Source organism: Epinephelus fuscoguttatus, linkage group LG12 (genome assembly GCF_011397635.1).
Source record: "Epinephelus fuscoguttatus linkage group LG12, E.fuscoguttatus.final_Chr_v1".
NCBI lineage: Eukaryota > Metazoa > Chordata > Actinopteri > Perciformes > Serranidae > Epinephelus > Epinephelus fuscoguttatus.
Window position 1 is genome coordinate 32,928,304 of NC_064763.1, and position 20,620 is coordinate 32,948,923.

The 20,620-nt window shown below is 42.1% G+C and overlaps 1 protein-coding gene across 1 annotated transcript in view; it reads left to right on the forward strand.

Moving 5' to 3' along the window:
* The window catches only part of rad50 (RAD50 homolog, double strand break repair protein), a 36,931-nt gene that overhangs the window by 7,574 nt on the left and 8,737 nt on the right, over positions 1–20,620 (forward strand). The window contains exons 10-24 of the mRNA XM_049592368.1: positions 193–327; positions 494–700; positions 837–1,019; positions 1,172–1,329; positions 1,440–1,615; positions 2,052–2,289; positions 4,015–4,204; positions 4,424–4,550; positions 11,144–11,337; positions 11,521–11,631; positions 11,918–12,010; positions 13,171–13,284; positions 13,487–13,614; positions 13,826–13,927; positions 14,191–14,313. Of these exons, the coding sequence (XP_049448325.1) occupies positions 193–327; positions 494–700; positions 837–1,019; positions 1,172–1,329; positions 1,440–1,615; positions 2,052–2,289; positions 4,015–4,204; positions 4,424–4,550; positions 11,144–11,337; positions 11,521–11,631; positions 11,918–12,010; positions 13,171–13,284; positions 13,487–13,614; positions 13,826–13,927; positions 14,191–14,313 (2,279 nt within the window). The remainder of the gene's footprint in view (positions 1–192; positions 328–493; positions 701–836; positions 1,020–1,171; positions 1,330–1,439; positions 1,616–2,051; positions 2,290–4,014; positions 4,205–4,423; positions 4,551–11,143; positions 11,338–11,520; positions 11,632–11,917; positions 12,011–13,170; positions 13,285–13,486; positions 13,615–13,825; positions 13,928–14,190; positions 14,314–20,620) is intronic.

The following is a 20,620-nucleotide window of genomic DNA, read 5'->3' on the forward strand; positions in this document are numbered from 1 at the left end:
GCCTGCCTGTCAGCTTAACAAAGGGTCCCTTCATTTCTGTAACCATGTACAGTAACAACTTAATATTTTTCCACGTACAAAGACACAAAAACTTTTGCAGTATGTTGAAAATGACACTTGATACCTGAAAATGACTGCACCTAAAGATTTTGAACCATGTTTGATTCAAGTACTTACATATTTCTTTCTTAGGTTCGCTCTTTGTCGTCCTATCTGGACATGGAGGGTTACGACCGCCCACCCTTCTCCACTCTTCAGCTTGAGAGCTTCAATCGTCACGTCACACAAAGACTGGAGCAGGAAAAACAGACAGTCTCTCAGGTTATGGTAAGAAAAGCTTTAGTTTAATTTCTGAAAACAACAACAAGAAAAAAAAAGTCACAGCACTTCTCTTCTCAATGCTGTTTATAATATTTTATACCACAGACATGGAGTAAATAAATGAGCTGTTCAGTAGTGCCTGATGCCTCCTCTTATTATTCTGTCCACTCAGGCGGACCTGCAGGAAAAGGAGCAGCAGAAGCAGCAGTCCATTGATGAAATGAGGGATAAGAAGACCGGCCTGGAGAGAACCGTGGAGTTGAAGAGAGACCTGCAGGGAAAGAAGCAGCAAGAACTGAGGAACATCAGGGCAGAGCTGCAGAGGCTCGAGGGTTCGTCTAGCCGACTGCAGGAGCTAGAGAATGAACTGGCCAAAGCAGTGAGTATACACACAGTGTAGAGTGTGTGTAAAAGTGTGTCTGTTGTTTTGTTTGAGTTTATTGTTTTCTTGTTTGTTGAAGCAGATTTGGTGGTTTGATAGCATCTCTTTCTGTTTGTGTGTGTTTCCTCTTCAGGAGCGTGAGCTGCAGAGCGCAGTTCAGAGCTCTAACGTGGACGAGCTGAAGGCCGAGGTCGTGGAGCTACAGAGAGAAAAGGCTGAGCTTGACCGCACACAGAGGCAGCTCGACCAAGAGATGGGAATGCTCAACACACACACCACCGCCCGCACGCAGATGGACATGCTGAATAAGGACAAGGTAGTGTGTAACCACTGGAAGGCAACTGGTGTGAAACATTCTCCCCCTTTCTAGTCTCAGACTTGAGCCTCTTGCACTGTGAATATGTCCACCTTCTTCCTCACCTGCTCCTGTTGTTTCCTATTCTCATCTTTCCTCTTTTGTTTGTCCAGACAGAGAAGGAAGAGCAGGTTCGTAAGATCAAGTCTCGTCACAGCGAGGATTTGGTGTCATTGCTGGGTCACTTCCCCAAGAAGAGAGAGCTGGAGGACTGGATCTATTCCAAGTCTAAGGAAATTAACAGCACCAGGGATAGACTCGCCAAACTCAAGTCAGTAAGCCTTATTTACATTCAAGCTCAGACACAATAAAAAGAAATGAGAAAAAGATCACTTCCTGTGACACTGACCTGAACAATGTCGTGATTTTAAAAACTTTCAGCAAGGACCTGGCATCAAGCGAGCAGAATAAAAGCCACATCGCTGCTGAGTTACGGAAGAAAGAGCAGCAGGTAACCGGCGACGAAGAGAAGTTCTTCAATGTGTGTGGCAGTCAGGATCTGGAGCAGGACCTGAGCAAACTGGGAGACGATCTGGAGAAGATCTCCAAGCAAAGAGGTGAATTATCCAAAAGAGAAATAAGAAGGAACTTCCTGACATAGATGCAAACAATAGTAGACCTGGAGAAGCCCTTCATACAGAGAAGTGAAAGAAAAACCAGCAAACAAACAAATGAATGAATGATGAACAAGCCAAGTATGTGCACCACTTTTTACTCAACATACCACAATGCAATGCTTGTCATTTGATGTGAGGTACATTAATGTGACACTGTACCTGTCAGTGATAAAGGTACAGACACTACCAGTTTTACTATTGGTCTCTATGCTTGGAGTAAAACAACCAAAGAGCAGATAACTGTACTGTGTATCAGACACAGTGGCAGTTGAACTCATGTATGTGCTCATTTTAACCCCATAGTCCAAGTGATAGAAGTAGCATAGATTAGGATATTATGAATTTATTCTCTCTCCCTCCACCTGTGTTTTTATAGCCATGCTAGCTGGAGCCACAGCAGTTTACACCCAGTTTATCAGCCAGCTGACAGAGGAGAGAGAACCCTGCTGCCCCGTGTGTCAGCGGACATTCCCCTCAGAGTCTGATCTGCAGGAAGTTATCAGTGACATGCAGTCCAAGCTGCGCCTGGTGCCAGACAAGCTGAAAAACACAGAGCAGGACCTGAAGAGGAAGGAGAGGAAGAGAGATGAGATGTTGGCGCTCAGACCTGTCAGGTATGGAGAAAGCTGGCTTTTTGGAGATTGTGTAATGGTGCAACAGGTGTACTGGACTATCAATCATTCTGTTACTTCTCACACTTAAAAAAGGAATACAGACATTGTAGTGGCACTACAACAAGGATTCACTGACTTTATATGCACTCTAATGAAGGCTCAGACATGTCAGGTGTGTTCAGGGTTGCCTTTCTTCTGTTGTGTCCATAAGCAAAAACCAAATCAGCTCAAGCATCATCTTCATTAGTGGATACGGTTCCTCATTTGAATGTCTTGCACTAGACTACATGAATTACTCATGATCAAGACCATTTAAAGCAGGCTACTAAAATTGTCAAAAAAATCCCTGATGTATTCATCCAGTCACCCAGTCGCACACACACACAACAGACTGTAGACTTGCTTGTCACACTAAAAATAGATATTCAGCTGTGTTCATTCAAGCAGTCTGGCATGTAGAGAAAGGAGGATGAGTTCTCAGCAGCCCACTGGGGCTGTGTAGCACAAGATTGTTATACTGAATATGAATCATGAAATAAATAAATGACCATCAAAAAAACATGAAGGACAAATATAGAATTTTAAGAATAAAGTTGTGTTTGGTATCAGAATAAGTCTGCTACTGTCACTTGGGTAACTCAGAATTTATTTTCATAGTTTTCCTTGTTTCATAGCCTACTCTCTTGCAAATTGAGTATCTGTGTTTTCACTCAGTTATTCATATTCTCCTTGATTTGATTTCATATATTTACACCATGAAGAACAAAAAGTCCTTGTCCTGTTTCTACTCACGTTTGTTAAAGAGTGAAGTGCATGTTTTAGTCCACTAGATGGAGCCCGATTGTCATGTGATTGAGATTTTATCTGTAGTTCTCTCCGCTGTCTTTTACTGACCTGAGCAGAACCCTACCTTTGAGAGAGAAAAGACGCACCAGCCTCTTTTTTTTGTTTTTAAAAATAACATTTATATCTAACGTTTCAACAAGTAAGATGATAGAAGAAAATATATTCAGAACAAATAAAAAAAGCACAAAGCGTGACTGTCAGGTAAATAGATAGACATCTGTCTTAATGCCTGCAACCAAATCATATTTTCTGAGTATGTGTACTTGGGTAAACAGCGCTCTTGTGGTTCAGGGGGTTATGAAACTCGAGTTAAATATATAATGTAATTTTCCACCAAAAAATCTTATCACAAGATCCACTTGTATTCACTCAAGCTTTCTTTTGTGGCTGTCATCAGCAGATTAGGATTTCTTGGTTGTCGTGGAGATGATTTTGTTAACTGATTGACTGTGTATCCGAAAACCAAGAAAGACAACAATCATCATCTACTAATTTAGTGACTTATCGAAACAAACATCACCAAAGTTTTAGCACCCATCGCAATGGATTCTTCACTGTTTGTCTTAGTGTGTCTTAGTTACCAGGTTACGATGAAACCTTTTCTTAGCGTTTTAGGTTCAGCGTACCCTCAGGACATGAAATCCTAGACAATTCTCAAATGATCTGGTTGTGCTGAAACTTCTGCCATAACTTGTGGGCATCCTTTTATAAATCCACAGGAAGTTTCAGAGAAAACAGTTCCCTGAGTACCAACAGGAAGTCAAATAAGAGTGAATATTGGATGATAGTATTTAAAGAAATGTAACACACATCTTTATTCTCCGCTCTATTTAAAACAGTATCGCTAATTGTCTTTCTGTTCTCGTTCATGCCTTCCAGGCAGTCCATTGTACAGCTTCAGGAAAAGGAGTTGCCTGAGTTGAGAAACCGCCTGCAGACTGTGAACAGAGACATAGAGAGGCTGAAGGGCGACGTGGAGGAGCAGGAGACGCTACTTGGCACCCTGATGTCAGAGGAGGACACAGCCAAGGCCTGCCTGCAGGACATATCTCTAATGGACAGATACCTGGTACCGTCCTCCATCCTTCTGTCTTTCTGCCCGAGTCCATCTGCATATTCCCCAGATAGAAACTATGAGACTCTTTCTTTTCTTGTCAGTTTTAATTATATCAAACTCACAAACAGCAGCAAAAAAACAAAGAAACATCACAAGACTTTACATATCCCTAGAAATTTATATACATCTCCTTTCTCCATGTTCATTACCTTACTGTATTTTTCTTTCCAGATGGACCTTAAAGAGTTGGAGAGGAAAATAGCTCAGCAGGCAGCCAAACTCCAGGGAGTAGACCTGACCAGAACCATCCAGCAAGTCAGTCAAGAGAAACAAGAAACTCAGCACAGGCTGGACACCAGTAAGATGACATCATACAGTTGTACCCACTTAGAGGGAAATGCTGTGTGTCTACAGTTTGGGTGTCATGTTGTAGTTTTGCCACCACTGGTATTTTACTCGTCTTTGCTTTAATTGCTGAAATTCAGGGAATAAGGTTAAAATGCTGTACACGGGTCAACAATATTAAACAAGTCCCCTTTAACTTAATCATATCACACATAAAATATCTGTTATAATATGATATAACATCAATTTTTTCATTTGCTCTCAAAGTCTGAAAGACGTTCACAACGGGCAATTTGGGTTATAATTTTAACATCAATCTTAAAGGGATAGTGCACCCGAAAATGAAAATTCAGCCATTATCTACTCACCCATATGCCAGTGGAGGCCCTGGTGAAGTTTTAGAGTCCTCACATCCCTTGCGGAGATCAGCGGGTGGAGTGGCTAGCACACCTAATGGCAGACGGCGCCCCAGACTAATGTCCAAGAACACAAAATTGAATCCACAAAGTATCTCCATACTGCTCATCCGTAGTGATCCAAGTGTGCTGCAGCCCCGACATAAAAAGTTGTTTTGAAAAATGTCATATGAACTCTGTTTTTAGCCTCACTGTAGCCTGTAGCTCTGACTGCTTCTCTGTGCTCCGCGCTCACGTGTGTGCACTCAAGGTGATCAGTGATGCACGGTCTCTGAAGAGCAGCAGTCTCGTCAGTACTGATGTCCAGATTCTCAAGTGCAGGCATCGCCAATTCCCAGTCTGAGCAGCAAAGACTTTCCTCATCCATTGGCATTGTTTTACATTTGAAACAACTACACCACCTGGTTTCCAGTGCTCGACTCCGGTATTCTGCGGCTGGCTGAGGGTTAGGCTCATGAGCTGCGGCGGCTGCTTCGTCCAGTAGCCTGAGTTCCGTCCGTATACTCAGGCTCAAACAAATACAGCTCAACAAAGAAATGCTGTTCCTCCTCAGTTTCAAAGTCTTCAGACATGTTGGACTGTCCTTTGCTAAAAGACCGTAATGCAAATTATCTTTTAGTGACTGTGGTTACTGTTGTCTCCCCCTGCGGTGCATGTGTCACGTGATGTAAACACGGGTGAGCAAAGCTCATGCTTTCGCTGGTCTCGCGCAAGCGCGCACACGTGAACGCGGAGCACAGAGAAGCAGTCAGAGCTACAGGCTACAGTGAGGCTAAAAACAGAGTTCATATGACGTTTTTTGAAACAACTTTTTATGTCGGGGCTGCAGCACACTTGGATCACTACGGATGAGCAGTATGGAGATACTTTGTGGACTCAATTTTGTGTTCTTGGATGTTAGTCTGGGGCGCCGTATGCCATTAGGTGTGCTAGCTGCCCCCCCGCCGATCTCCGCAAGGGATGTGAGGACTCTAAAACTTCACCAGGGCCTCCATCGGCATATGGGTGAGTGGATAATGGCTGAATTTTCATTTTTGCGTGCACTATCCCTTTAAAGCAACACAATGGAGGATTGTGCTTTTTACCTCATGAGGTCCCCCTACAGACGAAAAACAGCATTGTCTGTTAGAACTGTCGCAAAAATCTTTCTGTGCGTGCATTTGTTGACGAGCTAACGATACCGGTGAACTTCCTGCAGCTGGCCATGTAATGCGTGATCATCATGTCTTCATAGTGGGGCAGATAACTGCAAATTACAGAAGAATCGTTCACTTGTGGAAACAAGCACCAAAATTGGCACACATACTCCTTGGGGATTGCTCTTTTGATAAAACCCGTTAGCCACCTAAAAATTCATGATGGCGGCCATTTTTCAAGATGGCCGCCATTGAATATACAGTAATACTGCATTTCGCAATAAAATCGCATAGACTTATCCTATTTGAATGATATTGGTGTCAAATCATACATTTTTCACTATGTAGAATCTGAATTTGGACCCTTGGACTCACTCACTGGCTTCCTTGTACCATATATCAGTCCCAGAATCCTAATATTCTGCTAATTTAGAGGTTCAGTTTAGTATGTATAGCATCTTCCTGTGCAAGGCTTCCAAGCTAGACATGACACAATGTATTGTCTGTGTGTGTGTGTGTGTGTGTGTGTGTGAGTGAGTGTGTGTGTGTGGTGGTGGTGGTGGTGGGGGTCAACAGAGCGGATGTCAAAGCACAGCCAGGGCACACTGGTGGCACTGCTGCTGTGAAACTCAGCATGGGGTTCAGTATCAGCTAAATAATTAGTTTGCTGTAGCTAAATAATGACTTTAGTGTCCCAAATACTGTCTAACAAGCCCTGCATCAGTTAGCTAGTGTTGATTACATGAAGTTCAACATAGATGTTTAGTTAGCCAGCCGTGCCTGAATTGACAGGGTGTGCCAGCGCAGGAGAGCCGAGCCAAGGGTAAGGGGGCTAACATGACTTGTTCATGGACTTACCCGGATGGTGTACAGATCGCACGGGACTTAAATGATACTGGATGAACGAATTCTTCCGTCATGAGAACCAGTCACATCCTGCTGCCCTCAGTGATGGTGGAAAGCTCCACACCTGTCAGAAATCCCACCTCACTACCATTCTTGAGAACCAAGTTACAACCCCGGAGGCAGAGCCGTACGCCGACACCATCATCATTGATGGTGCAGCGATGGTGAACAGTCTGCCCCCACGGAGTTCAAAGACATTTGAAGAGTATGCAATTCTCGATGTCCTTCCTGCAATACAAGCATACTCTACCAAGTACAAGAGAACAGACATTGTATTTGATGTTTACAGACCATCTAGTCTGAAAACTGAAACTAGATCAAAGCGAGGAAGCGGGGTGAGACGCAGAGTGACAGGTTTGGGCAAAATTCCCCCAAAATGGCAAAACTTCCTGAGAGAAAATGACAACAAAGCCGAGCTGTTTAACTTTCTGGCTGATAAGATAGCATGTATGGCCACACCAAATGTGGTCATTGTGACCAAGGAAGAGGATGCTGTCAGCAACCACACTATCAATCTGGCTGGGGTGGCACCATGCAGTCATGAAGAAGCTGACACAAGGATCTTTGTGCATGCCAGGCATGCAACAGAAGCAGGCAGCAAGGTCATCATGATCAAAGCCAACGATACAGATGTTGTCGTCATCGCAGTCAGTGTTCTGCAGACACTTCAAGAGCTTAGTCTGCAGCAGTTGTGGATTGCCTTTGGGCAACGACAGAACCTGAAGTGGGTTCCTGTACATGACTTGTGTTGCACTCTTGCAGAAAAGAGCAAAGGGATGCTTTTCTTCCATGCCTTCACTGGCTGCGATGTTGTTTCAGCATTCCGTGGCAAAGGGAAAAAGTCTGCTTGGCAAACCTGGGCTGTTTGTGATGAGGCTTCCGGTGTCTTCAGCAAACTCAGCCAGTATCCACCGGTAGTGGATGATGAAGACCTGAAGACCTTGGAGAAGTTCGTGGTCATGATGTACGACAGATCCAGCACAGCTGAAGGTGTCGATGATGCGAGGTTGGACATGTTTGCTCGGAAGCAGAGGCCGTATGAAGCCATTCCTCCGACCCAATCAGCGCTGAAGCAGCATGTGAAGCGTGCTGCCTACCAGGCGGGCTGCATCTGGAGTCAGTCAACAAAACGTCAACCAGAAACACAGACTCCTGCCAACTGGGGCTGGACCAAGAAAGGAGATCTATGGCAGATTGTTTGGACAGAGCTCCCCCCCATTGCAGAGAGTTGCCAGCAGCTGACCAAGTGTGGATGCAAGTCGGAATGCTGCGTTCGATGCAAATGTTACTGCTTTGGTCTGACCTGCACGGCACTGTGCAGCTGCAGATGCGAGGTTTAGAAGCATTGTAGTGTAAGGCCTATTAATCCAGGCAGCAAGACAATGAGTGAAAAACAAGTATAGGCCTCCTGCCTACATGTGAAAAAAAATTATAAAAGGAAAAGACAAAATAATAATAATAATAATAATAATAAAAAGAAAAAGACAAAAAAAATTTAAAAAAGGAAAAGACAAAAAAAAAAACCTGCCTCAAAGGCAGTTTGAGTGTCTCCATGACCCCTAGAGCTTTGTCGGCGGGAGTCTTGTACTCCTGGCAGGGTTTCCCAAGTCGAGCAGGTCAAAGGGTAGAGACTAGACAAAGAGTGGCCCCACAGCGCTATTACTACATGTAATCTACACTAGCTAACTGATGCGGGGCTTATTAGACAGCACTGATATATGGTACAAGGAAGCCAGTGAGTGAGTCCAAGGGTCCAAATTTGGATTCTACATAGTGAAAAATGTATGATTTGACACCAATATCATTCAAATAGGATAAGTCTATGCGATTTTATTGCGAAATGCAGTATTACTGTATAGTCAATGGCGGCCATCTTGAAAAATGGCCGCCATCATGAATTTTTAGGTGGCTAACGGGTTTTATCAAAAGAGCAATCCCCAAGGAGTATGTGTGCCAATTTTGGTGCTTGTTTCCACAAATGAACGATTATTACAGTTATCTGCCCCACTATCAGAACAGGTAAAGCAGCCTTATAGCATTTTGTACATACAGGATTAGGCCGATTGCTTTATTTATTTATTCATTTTCGAAACTCAGAAATGAGTTGCTCTCTGCATGTCAGGGCTGACCTCCTCCTCACAGCGCGTGCGCGCACTCACACACACACAAACACAACAGAGTGAAGTCAGACAACAGCAGAGAGGCCTCGATGCAGATGAAGGGAATATAACTTCAAGATCACTCTAGTTGACGACAACTACGCTTGTTACTAAGTATGATAAAACCTTTGCCAGCCAAGCCAATACTTTGTCACTACTGTCATGTGATCAGCATGTAGAAAGCCATATATCAACCTGCTCTGTCCACAGTCTTTATCATGAGACCACTATCATGATTTACGATCGCGGTTGACACAAGCACATCGCGCTCGCAGTGCTGACAGCAGACTTTTAAAGACAAACTAAAATGAAAGCTGTCTGTATGTAGGCTAACGCTTTATCTTAAAATGTACTTGAGGCAGCTGACCTGCAGACAGTGAGTGTCCTCAGTAGAGGGTAACAGCAGTAACAGCGCCAGGTCACCATTGGTCGGGCATCCCTCCTCCTCTTTCAGCTCTCGCCAGCGTGTGAAAGCCGGGCCAATAATAATCCTTGTTTGCTCTCCCGTTTTCTTTTCTTTGCCTCCTCAGACAACACCTTCACCTTCTTCCTTTTCTTTGTCGCTTCAGCCATGACAGCCACATCTAACTTCGTTCACCTCGGTTCGGCTGTGCTACTCTAAAGAGAGGAGGTGGATATGACTTATGCCGTAAAGCAGCCAAATTTTGTAGTCCTTTTTGTGTCCGGGTTCCTACCCGAACCCCGAAACCGCATAGTGCCAGTGCAAGCGAAACGGACGCTCTCGAACAATGACGGAGGTGTCATCCAACCTATTGTGAGTTGATGTACCATCACAAGGATCTTGGATATATATTTTGAGGGCTCAGAAACTCCAGTGTGTTGCTTTAATTTTCTCTGAAGTTAAAGTTGATCACATAATACTGATAGGTATTTTTCACTTTATTTATATCAGTGAGGCAGAGTCCTGCAGGGCTCTGGTTTGGCAAATCTGTTCTCACCACCCATACAGATCATTACTGGAATCAATCAGATACCCACTATTTTTTCAAAGACAAATCTGGGCCTGACCCAACCCATTTATGCTTTATTTGTAATATTTTTGTGCAATTGGAGCATCTAACATGAATTCAAATCGTAATTAACCATCTATGTTGCTGAGATTGCTGTGCAGAAAAAGAACATCATCAACAGTCCCTGATATAAGCTGCGTCCTGTGTTCTTGAATCACAAATCCAGCCAAGGACAGCTCTCTTTAATGTCTGCATTCAATGCTGGGTTGGTGAGAACATAGCTTTCATAATAAAAAAAAGTCCTGACAGCTGATTAGGCTTGACAATATTAGCTTAGCCTAGAATAAGATGTTAAAAAATACCCAACTTTTTTATTCTTACCTGCTGCCTGCCCGCATTAAGTTCATTTTTATCCATGCCCATACCTGTGAATTTATATTATTATATTTTTTACCCCTTACACAATGGGTTACCCGCCGGGTACTGACCCAGTGCAGGACTCTGCAATAAAGGTATGCTAAAAAGCAGAAGCATTTCTCTGTGTAATGCAGTACAGTTCACCTGCACCACATATTATATCCTCCAAAATGGTCATACAGTTGAATCAACACCTCTGAAACAGTTACAACTAAAAGAACATTTGAACCTTCGTGAAGGAAGGATTTATTGCACGACTGCTGTGTTAGACTGCATTAGATTGAGCTAGGTGTACCTAATAAACTGGCAGCTGAGTCAAAAATTGCTAAGTATCTCAATGATGTAGATTCACAGTACTGTATGCATCTTAAAGTCAGACCACAGTGACCATTTTGTAGAAACTTGGGTCAGAATTTTGGGAATTGTGTTGTTTGCACCTTCTATGCCACAATATTTTTTGGTTTTTGCCATATAAGTAAAGGAAATAAAATTAACTTTCAGAGACTCGAAGCATGCTTAAATGGATGAAAGACAGAATCAATTTGAGGCAATTGTAAGACTTTTTGGCTCTGCCTGTTTGTAACTTTTTGTGTCTTTGCAGCCTCCAGCAAGATGGAGCTGAAACGTAAGCTGATCCAGGACCAGCAGGATCAGATTCAGATGCTGAAAAGTGCTGTGAATGAGACGAGAGCAGAGAAACTGCAGCTGAGCAGTGATTTGCAGAAACAGCAGCAACTTGAAGAGCAGTGTGTCGAGTTCACCACTGAAATACAGGCCTTTACCAGGGACATCAGGGTACATGTTACTGCTTTTGTATGTGTAAGATGCTGATATAGAGGCAGCTGTGAATTACAGTAGATAAAGATTTTTGTAGTGCTTACACCTTCACGTTTTTAAGTTCAAGTTCACCCTCTGAATAAAGACTGCAATGCACATTTTTTACATCGGAATTTTTATTATTACGTTGTGTCCGGCCAGGAAGCGAAGGAACAGCTGTCCCCTTTGACTGTAGCTCTGGAGAAGCTGCAACAGGAGAAGAAGGAGCTGGTGGAGCGCAAGAGGCAAAAGCAGGAGGAGGGGCAGGAGAAGGTGGGCACATTCTCAGTTTTGTCTCTCTATCACTATACTCTTTCTCTGTACTGATATCAGCAAATAATTCTGAAACAAACTGTTGTTTCACTCACATTTAATCACTGGATATATGTGATGACAAAACATTAGTTATTTTAGAAAGCACAGCCAGTTATTGAAGTTAGCGTTTAAGAGTGCACTCTGAAAGTATTTCTAAAGCAAATTAGGCAACACAAAAAACTGTAAGGATCCTCTGCTGATTACTCATATTCGAATCACAATTCTGACCCTTTGCCTCTGACAGATCAACGCCATTAAAGACAAAGTGAAGGCAATCACCTCTTTGGAAAGAGACATCACCAAATATGTTGATGACGGCAAAGATGAATACAAAGAGGTAACATGTTTGCCACTGACATACTTGATGCATCTGCGTTTCTGCTACCTCCATGGCTTATTTTGTGGCAGACATTACATACACATGGTTATCATGAAAGGTAAATATATGCTGTCTTCATTCACTCTGAAACACCAGCTTTCCTTTTTCTTTGCCATTAGCCCTTTTTAAATAGGAATTGTGCAAATTTGCAGGAAAGCCCAATCAGTCTTCTTTCAGCATTGGCAGTATAAAAACAAAATCGGGAAGTGCAGCAAAATGCCGCCTACCTACTTTTTTTTTTTTTTTTAAGATATTTTTTGGCCATTTTTAAGCCTTTAGTTGATAGGACAGACAAGTGTGAAAGGGGGAGAGAGAGAGGGAGTGACATGCAGCAAAGGGCTCCAGGCTGGATTCGAACCCGGGCCGCTGCGGCAACAGCCTTGTACATGGGGCGCCTGCTCTATCACCAAGCCACCGACGCCCCGCGCCTACCTACTTTTGTTTATACAGAATGCGCCTTTTTCGGGGCAATGGGGGGTGTGAGCAAGTAACAAAACGTGTAGCTCAGCGTGTGACGTAAACAATGACGTGGGAGGGAAGCCGCAGCTAGTCAGTCCTTTGGCCATTCTCTCATAAGTCGGCCCGTCCTTCACCGTCCCCGTCATCTGACGGTTAATGGTCTCTTCATTTGCAAGGGCAAGGAGGGCCCGCAATTCCTTGTCTCCCCAGTTGCTCATCTTTACAGTGTCTGTCAGGTTTGCGTTTCCTTCTTGCTACTAGCTGCTCGCTAATTCCTGCTATCAGCTGTTTCCTGTTTATCCACCGCCAGTGGCTAGCACAAGCGGCATCATTAACAGCTCCTCCCACAAGTCGTCAACAGCTCCTCCCATTGTGGAAGGCCGCCTCGGTCTTTTTAAACTAAAAGGGTTCCGCCAATATGTCAACCCTACGAGGTCGAAAACTGGGCACCTCAGATCAACTCGCCAATTCGGCTTTGTGTGTCTAAACGCCCGCAGCTTGCCGGCAAAACGGCCCAACATTCGCCGAAAATCTGGCAGTGTAAAAGGGGCTATTGTTTACTTTGATATTGGCTGCAGAAGCTTGGCTTTGATTGTGTCAGATTATTCACTTTTGAAAGTACTGAACAACTTTGTTGACTTTGTCTGTTGTTGCTGCAGCAAAAAGAGTCTGAGCTTCAAGAAACCAACACTCAGCTGCATGAAGCTGAGAAGCATAAAGACAAGATAACCAAGGAGATGGGAAACATCCGTCAGGACATAGACACTCAGAAGGTACAGTCCAATGAGTCATTATTGTCTTCATTCTCATCTTTCTGTCTCTTTTCTTTTCAAAGAAAGTTGTAAATTCAGTCCGCCATCTTTGTTGATGCAAGTTAGGCCCTCATAGAGTCTGAGTTTCTGGAAATTCATCCACTTAAAAGATGCAAAGAGAAGATAGGCAGCATAAAAGTATAACTTTTTGTATGGCTCTTAGGTCCAGGAGCGCTGGTTGCAGGACAACCTGACCTTAAGGAAACGTGTTGAAGAGTTAAAGGAGGTTGTGTCCAAACGTGAGGCTCTTCTGAAAGAAATGGGCAACATGCAAGTCTTGCAGCTGCGCCAGTAAGAGCACAACACTCTTGTTAATTATCTGTAATGTCAATTAATTTGATCAAAGGGAGCCAAACTGCACAGAGGCTACCTTTTCAAGACATCCTCAATCTCTATCTCCTTGGCAGTGTCACTCTTGTGAAGGTTACTCATGGTCACGCTGGGAGTAATATTAGAAGTTTGCGACAGTGTTTTCACCTCTTTGCTTCATGTGATTGTCCAGAGAACGGCGTGAAGCGGAGCGCAAGTTGGAAGAGTTGAAGAAGAACCGCAGTATTGCGCTGGGTCGTCAAAAAGGCTTCGAGGAGGCGATACTGGAATGCAGGTGAGATAGGCAGAGCTGTTGTTGGGTTTATGCAGTACAGAACTAAACCAGATTCAGCTGAGATGTTCTTTATTATACCATATACCATACGTTGGATCTAAAATGAGTGATTTCCTGTTAACATCTTCATCACTTACCGAACAATAGAATCACATGTAGTTGTTGGTTATGTCCAGGCCTTTTGCTACAATGGTATTTGTTTTATCAATACCATGATTTCTTTCTCATGAATTGAACTTCCTCTATGAATCGATTGTTTGCAGAAAAGAGCTGCGAGAAGATCAGTATGACAAAGCTGATGAGCGCTACAAAAACAAGATGATCACAATGAGGACGACAGAGCTGGTCATTAAAGACCTGGATCTCTACTACAAGGCCCTTGATCAGTAAGTGTTGCCCAAACATGTACGCACACACACACACACACACACACACACACACACACACACTTAAAGTAGGTGTTAACCACAAAGTATTAACTAATCAGAGATTGCAATGGAGCGTGAGGTATTAGTGTTAGTGGTGTTTTTCTATCGCCTGATATTGAAAACACAAATCAATTACCAAAGCAGATTTCTTTTTTTTTTTTTTAAGATATTTTTTGGGCATTTTTAGCCTTTATGTGACAGGACAGACAAGCGTGAAGGGGGGAGAGAGAGAGAGGGAGTGACATGCAGCAAAGGGCCACAGGCTGGATTTTAACCCGGGCCGCTCCGGCAACAGCCTTGCACATGGGGCGCCTGCTCTACCACTAAGCCACCGACGCCCCAGATTTCTCCCAGAATTTTCATAATTGAGGTTGTGAGCTGGAAATGACGGATGCAGTTTATGTAACTTGTATTATTATCGCGAAAATATCGTCTGTTTGTTATGATGTTTTTTCCCACAAACATCGGAGGGCGGTGCTTGTAGAAGCAAATGTCAGAGATGTTGACTCAGCTTGGGAAAGTGTATATCTACGTATAGAATGACACAGACTGAAACAGATCTTAAAGAGTGATTTCACTGTAAAACCGCAGTGAAAAATGCAACCACGTGTGATTATGATGGAGAATTAACAAAGAGTGTAACACGCAGTGGTGCTGACTGCAATGTAGTTATCTGGAATCTAGTTTATCATGGGGTTCTTACAGGTGGATCACAATATCATTTTTGGGTAATGAGCGTATGTAACGATTCTCTACACAGATCTTTGTAGTGTCAGTTTCTTGGATTCAACCAGTCAGTCTATGCAATTTTATTTTGTTGTCACATATGCTATCTACTGGCTAGGTAAGGTGTAACATGATGGGCTCTTTGTCGACAAAGCGAAAGACAGGCTGAATTTGAGCCATGCTGTGCTGCTAGCTAAGCCGTAAAGCAAGACGTGGACTAACCTGTGGTGTTAGCATGTTTGTAGCAAAACAAATAATGGAACAGATAACAATTGGAAGACATATCATTTTTACATGTAATGGAAAGGATTATCCAAAGTTTGTATCACGCTAGCAAAGAAGGGCAACCTAGAACGGCATTTTAAAACCATACACAAAACCTACTAGAGAGATTTCCCAGCCAAAGGTGAGCTCCCAAAAACTCCCAAAAAAAACTCAAGACTCAAGAACTGGAATCTTAACTAGCAGTACAGCAGCCCATTTTCACAAAGCCAAGCACCATGGGAAAAGCAGCCACCTAGGGCTGGGCGAGTTAGAAAAAACTCTTATGTCGGTATTTTCAGGCTGAATGGCGATACACGATATATCTCTCATTATTTTCTACAAAATGGGCTCCATATTTTAAGTTGCAAGTCAAAGCCGCATTTGAGATGTTACAAGCACTTTTATAAAAAGAGACTGTGATCAAAATAAAATGCAAAGACAGGGATTTTTTCCCTGTTTGAAAATATATACAGCTGCACAACATGTAAATGAAAACTGATATAAAAGAAATAGCAGGGCTGTACATGAACATTTGGCACACAGCACTCGAGCTACAGAAGTTTGAAGGTTTGCAGCACTGGACACAAAACTTTAACATGAGTATAAAAGTATCAAGTTGGCCGAAATCTACTGTAGCTTGGAACAGTTAAAATCTTTGTGGGAGGAGTTAAAGTCACTTTCCATGGCCTTTCAAATGAATGTAGTGCTGGAAAATGATTTTTGATTTTTATTTATTTAAACTATTAATCTTATTTATGCGCATAGCATCAACAGAGAGGACGAGGGAGGGAAGGGGTGAGAGACAATGTCTGCGTTATATACTTCTTATATATTAAACGCCTGTGTTGTCGCTGCATTATTTAAACGTCTGTTGCCTGCATCCAGGCGCTGTCTCAGTGTCCTAAAATAGACTACCAACGACGCGTTTACAATCACCACACAATCTAGCAGTGCTGGATTGCACGTGTGCTGCTGCAGTCATTTCATTCATCTCAAAGTTTGATTAAGTGTAGCACGTGCAAGATACACACCAATGTCGCACAATAGACTAATTAACAGATTAAACAGAGTAGCAGCTCAGTGTCTCTCTTAGTGTTACTGGAGACTATGTGAGTGAATTAGTGGGGTGGAGCTGTGCGGAGATTGTGAGAGAGGAAAGATGAACACTGGAATGCATTATGTAACCCAACTTGACACTATATCAATATAAACGGTGTTGTCCAGATTTATATCTTGCTCAAAAATATATAGATATATTGTACATAGTCGTCATATTGCCCATCTCTGCAGCCACCACAGCATCGTATCGAGTGAGTCAGATTCTCATGAAACATAAAAGCCGTTCAAAGATGGAGAGATGGTGAACGAGGCCGTTTTTGGGCTTGTGGACTGGCTGTTTGGAGATTTTAAAAATAAAAACTCTAATCATGGCAGCTGTCAAAGATATTCGCTTATTCCGAAATACCGTAGCATGGCAATGTGTGGAAATAGCAGAAAACATTGAGGATAAACTTAAAAAAAGACTTCTGAGAGTTGTGAGTGTGTTTCCCTTCAATTTGATGAGTCCAGACATCACACATGTGGCACTGTTGTGTATTTACATGTTCAACAACATGAGTGCCCTAAGAGAAGACACTGGACATTTTCCCTCTGAAAGGATGTACTTGAGAAGAGGATATTTTCCTGCCTATTTCTAAACTAGTCTCTGTTACCACTGATGCAGCATCTGTAATGGCGGATGTTGAACATGAGAGATGTGATGGAAGTTATCACGAAGACTGTGAATATCATTTGTAAGAGGAGCCTTTCAAGGAGGCTATCCAGGCTCAGGTGGAAGATAATGAAGCCCAACGTGTGATGGCTGAAGAATGGCAAATTTCTGGTGAGATTTTGCAAGCTGTTGCCTTAAGTGAGAGAGTTTCTCAGGCAGTCTAAAGGTGCAGTGTATGCAGAGCTTGATGACAAGCAGTTGCTCATGGACTTGATGTTTCTCACTGACTGAACTAGCATTTTGAACACTTATAAGCTCAAACTACAGTTGCAGCACCAGGACCTGCACTACTTTCAAAACATGCAGTCAGAACTTGAACGTCAGGGCAATGATGCAGCTCAACTCGAAAGTGCTCATTACATTGAACAAGTTCAGAGCATTGCATCTGAGTTTGAAAGCCGTTTCACAGACTTTGCATCACACGGGATGTGGGTGATATTGCCTCCAAGGTGGGAACACCATTCCTCCTGGACACCAAATTCTCACCCTTCAGGATGACGTTAAGGTGAAATCCAGGGCAGCTACTGGTGACATAAAGGGTGAATTTTGGCACCTGCTCTCAGAGGAGAAGTATCCTAACGTAAGAAGATATGCTTTTTTTGGCCTGTCAGCCCTATTTGGATCCACCCACTTTTGTGAATCTGCCTTCTCCCACATAAAAACCCACAAAGGCCAAGTTCCGATCCACCGTGACAGGTGACCACCTATCTGCCTGCGTGAGACTTGCCACCAGCTGCTACACCCCTGATTATGAGAATCTAACATCCTTCTCCCAATGCCCATTAAAGATGTTTAATCCCTTTTCCAAAATATAAAACATGTCTGCTGTATATAAGTAGCTTTGTTCAACTCAGAGTTCCCAAAGTCATGGAAAACCTGGAAAATTAATGGAATTTCACAGTTGCAATTTCCAGGTCTGGGAATGTCATGGAATTAGTAGAATCATTGAAAGTTTTGGAAAAGTCTTAGAAGTTTGTTTTGTATGATGAAAATGATATGTAATCTTCCGTGGATAACCTTACATGTAATGTATAACGTCGTATTTATTTCCTGTAGATGTCGACGTTATGTAGCTATAATATAAGTCGATGGGTGACATTTTGTTTACCATCATATACGTTTCTCCATTTTCTCTGCATGTTCTGTCTCTCCCTTCAGGTATGCCAGCTAACTGAAATTATAGTCAAATAGAGTATGAATCTAAAATGTTTGAGATGTGCTGGGCAAGTGGAGCAAAAAAAAAACCCCAACAATTATTATGGGTCCTTAGAAAGTCATGGAAATTTTGTCCATGAAAATGTGTAGCAACCCTGAACTCATCATGGGACTGAGGCTAATTTGGGACTGATAGATCTTGTGATGCTGAAAAAATGTAAAAGTAGAGAAGTGTAAAAAAGCTGGGTGCCCCTCATTTAGAAGAGCCAAGAACAACACAGCAAAAACATCTTCAAATATTCATATACCAACAATCAAAAACAGCTCTGAAGTCACTTCTTTGATTTGCAGAGATTTGTATAAAGAAGACGAACACTGAGGAAAAATAGTTATAGAAAAGAATGAAAAGAAAACATTATGATTACATCTTGTTTATGAAAGGCGATTAATGCTTACAAGTAGGTAGCAGTGTAAGATTTAGTCTCAGCTTCGCAGCACATCCTTTGTCAAACCATCCTTAGTAATTTTCCCGTTATGAGACATCTGTCTGCTGTCCTCCTTATCAGGCCCTTTGAAGTTAGTCTTTAAAGCCCACCACAAAGTTTGTGGGTTGTTAGCTAAAAGTCAGTTGCTTTTGGGTTGGAAACTTGAACAGTAATATCAGTTACTTATTACTAATAAGGACAGCACAGTGACACAGTGTCACTGCACATCCTGCCAACCGGCTAGGGCCATCCTGTGAAGAGTTTTCTTTGTATTGTCTTTTGCATGCAATCATTGTTTTGAGCTCATCACTATAGCACTCTGAATCCAGTGAAGCAGCTTGTCCTGGCAGTGTGAAGCTAATGTTGCATCACGCAGCTGTAGTGCAGATTATCAGCAGTAGCATTAACCCATCTCAATGTCATCAGTTGGATATCAATAGAGTGACATATGATTCACCAGGTCATTATTGCAATAACTGGCCAACTATGCAGCTGTTATCAACAAAGATAATGCCACTTTTGAATGTCATGACACAGTAGAACATTATTGCTTAACGTCCAGTTTACCATCTAGTGACCTAGCTTGTACTGAATTATTCAAAAGCAGTGTTGCCAACTCGGCAACCATCTTGCTAGATTTACCGACTTTTCAGACTGTCTTTATTTTATTTCTAAAAAATGACCAGCAACAAATTAAGCGACTTATTCAAACCATAGAGGAAAAAGAGAAATATAGTTAAATATATTCTAATTTTATTTATTCCCATGCAGTAGGTGTAGGAGAGGCATGAGGACAGAAGACACCAAATGTTTTGAGCATTTTTCTGTTGAATCTAATTCAGCAACGTTGTAAAATGCTTCCAGTAACTCACAGTGCGCATCAATGCACAGTGACATCACCAATATGCATAGAAACGCATGACATCATCTCTTCATAGTGACTGGAGCTAGCTTTAATTGGAAAACAGTTGGCAGTGCTGATCAAAAGCACACTCATTCACCACAAAAGCAAAGCAGTGACGACATTTGTTGTAGCACTGTGTGTAGGTGTAAGTTTCTGCAGTAAGACACGTCAGTCATTGTGAATAAGAATTGTTATCTTTTGTCACCATTATGGACTGGAAACCGATGTGGTGAACACATGAAGGTTTTGCAAAATGTGTGGCTTCACTGTAGGGTTGGACTTAACATTTTCTTTCTGTGTATGAAATAATTAGGCGATTAATCAATTAATGAATTAGTCAATCAAAGAAAACTATTATGAAAATAGTTTTAGTTGTTGTTTTTTGTTGTTGTTGTTTTTTTTTTTAGCAAAGAATGCCAAATATTTGCTGTTTCTAGCTTCTTCAGTGTGCTGTTGCTTTTCATCGTCACATATTGTACACTGATTTTGGACTGTGTGTCAGATAGAACACAGCATTTTAATTCATTTCAATTCACTTTAATTTACAGAGAAATTATGATCTTATAATTGAAATTATAATTTTCACTGCTTATTTCACTAAATTAATTGATTCACTGAAAAAAGAAAAATCATTGAGTTGGAGCCCTAACACATTTAGTTTTTTATTCTGGATATCAAAAGTAAATGTTCATTATTACAACATTGGAAATAACGATTATTTTCAACAATCACGTTAGGTATACAATTAGAGATAAGATTAAGGGGATAAGGGAATCAGCAAGATAATCTATGGATGAAATACAATTGATGCATAAAATGAATTAAGTGTGAAATATTTGCCTGTAGAAATGCTCCAACAAAATACCCAAATGACTCTGCAAGTCTGACAAGCATGAAACAAATCACAAGTTTGTTTCCTAGAAATATGACCACGTTACTATCATGGTCATCATTGTAATG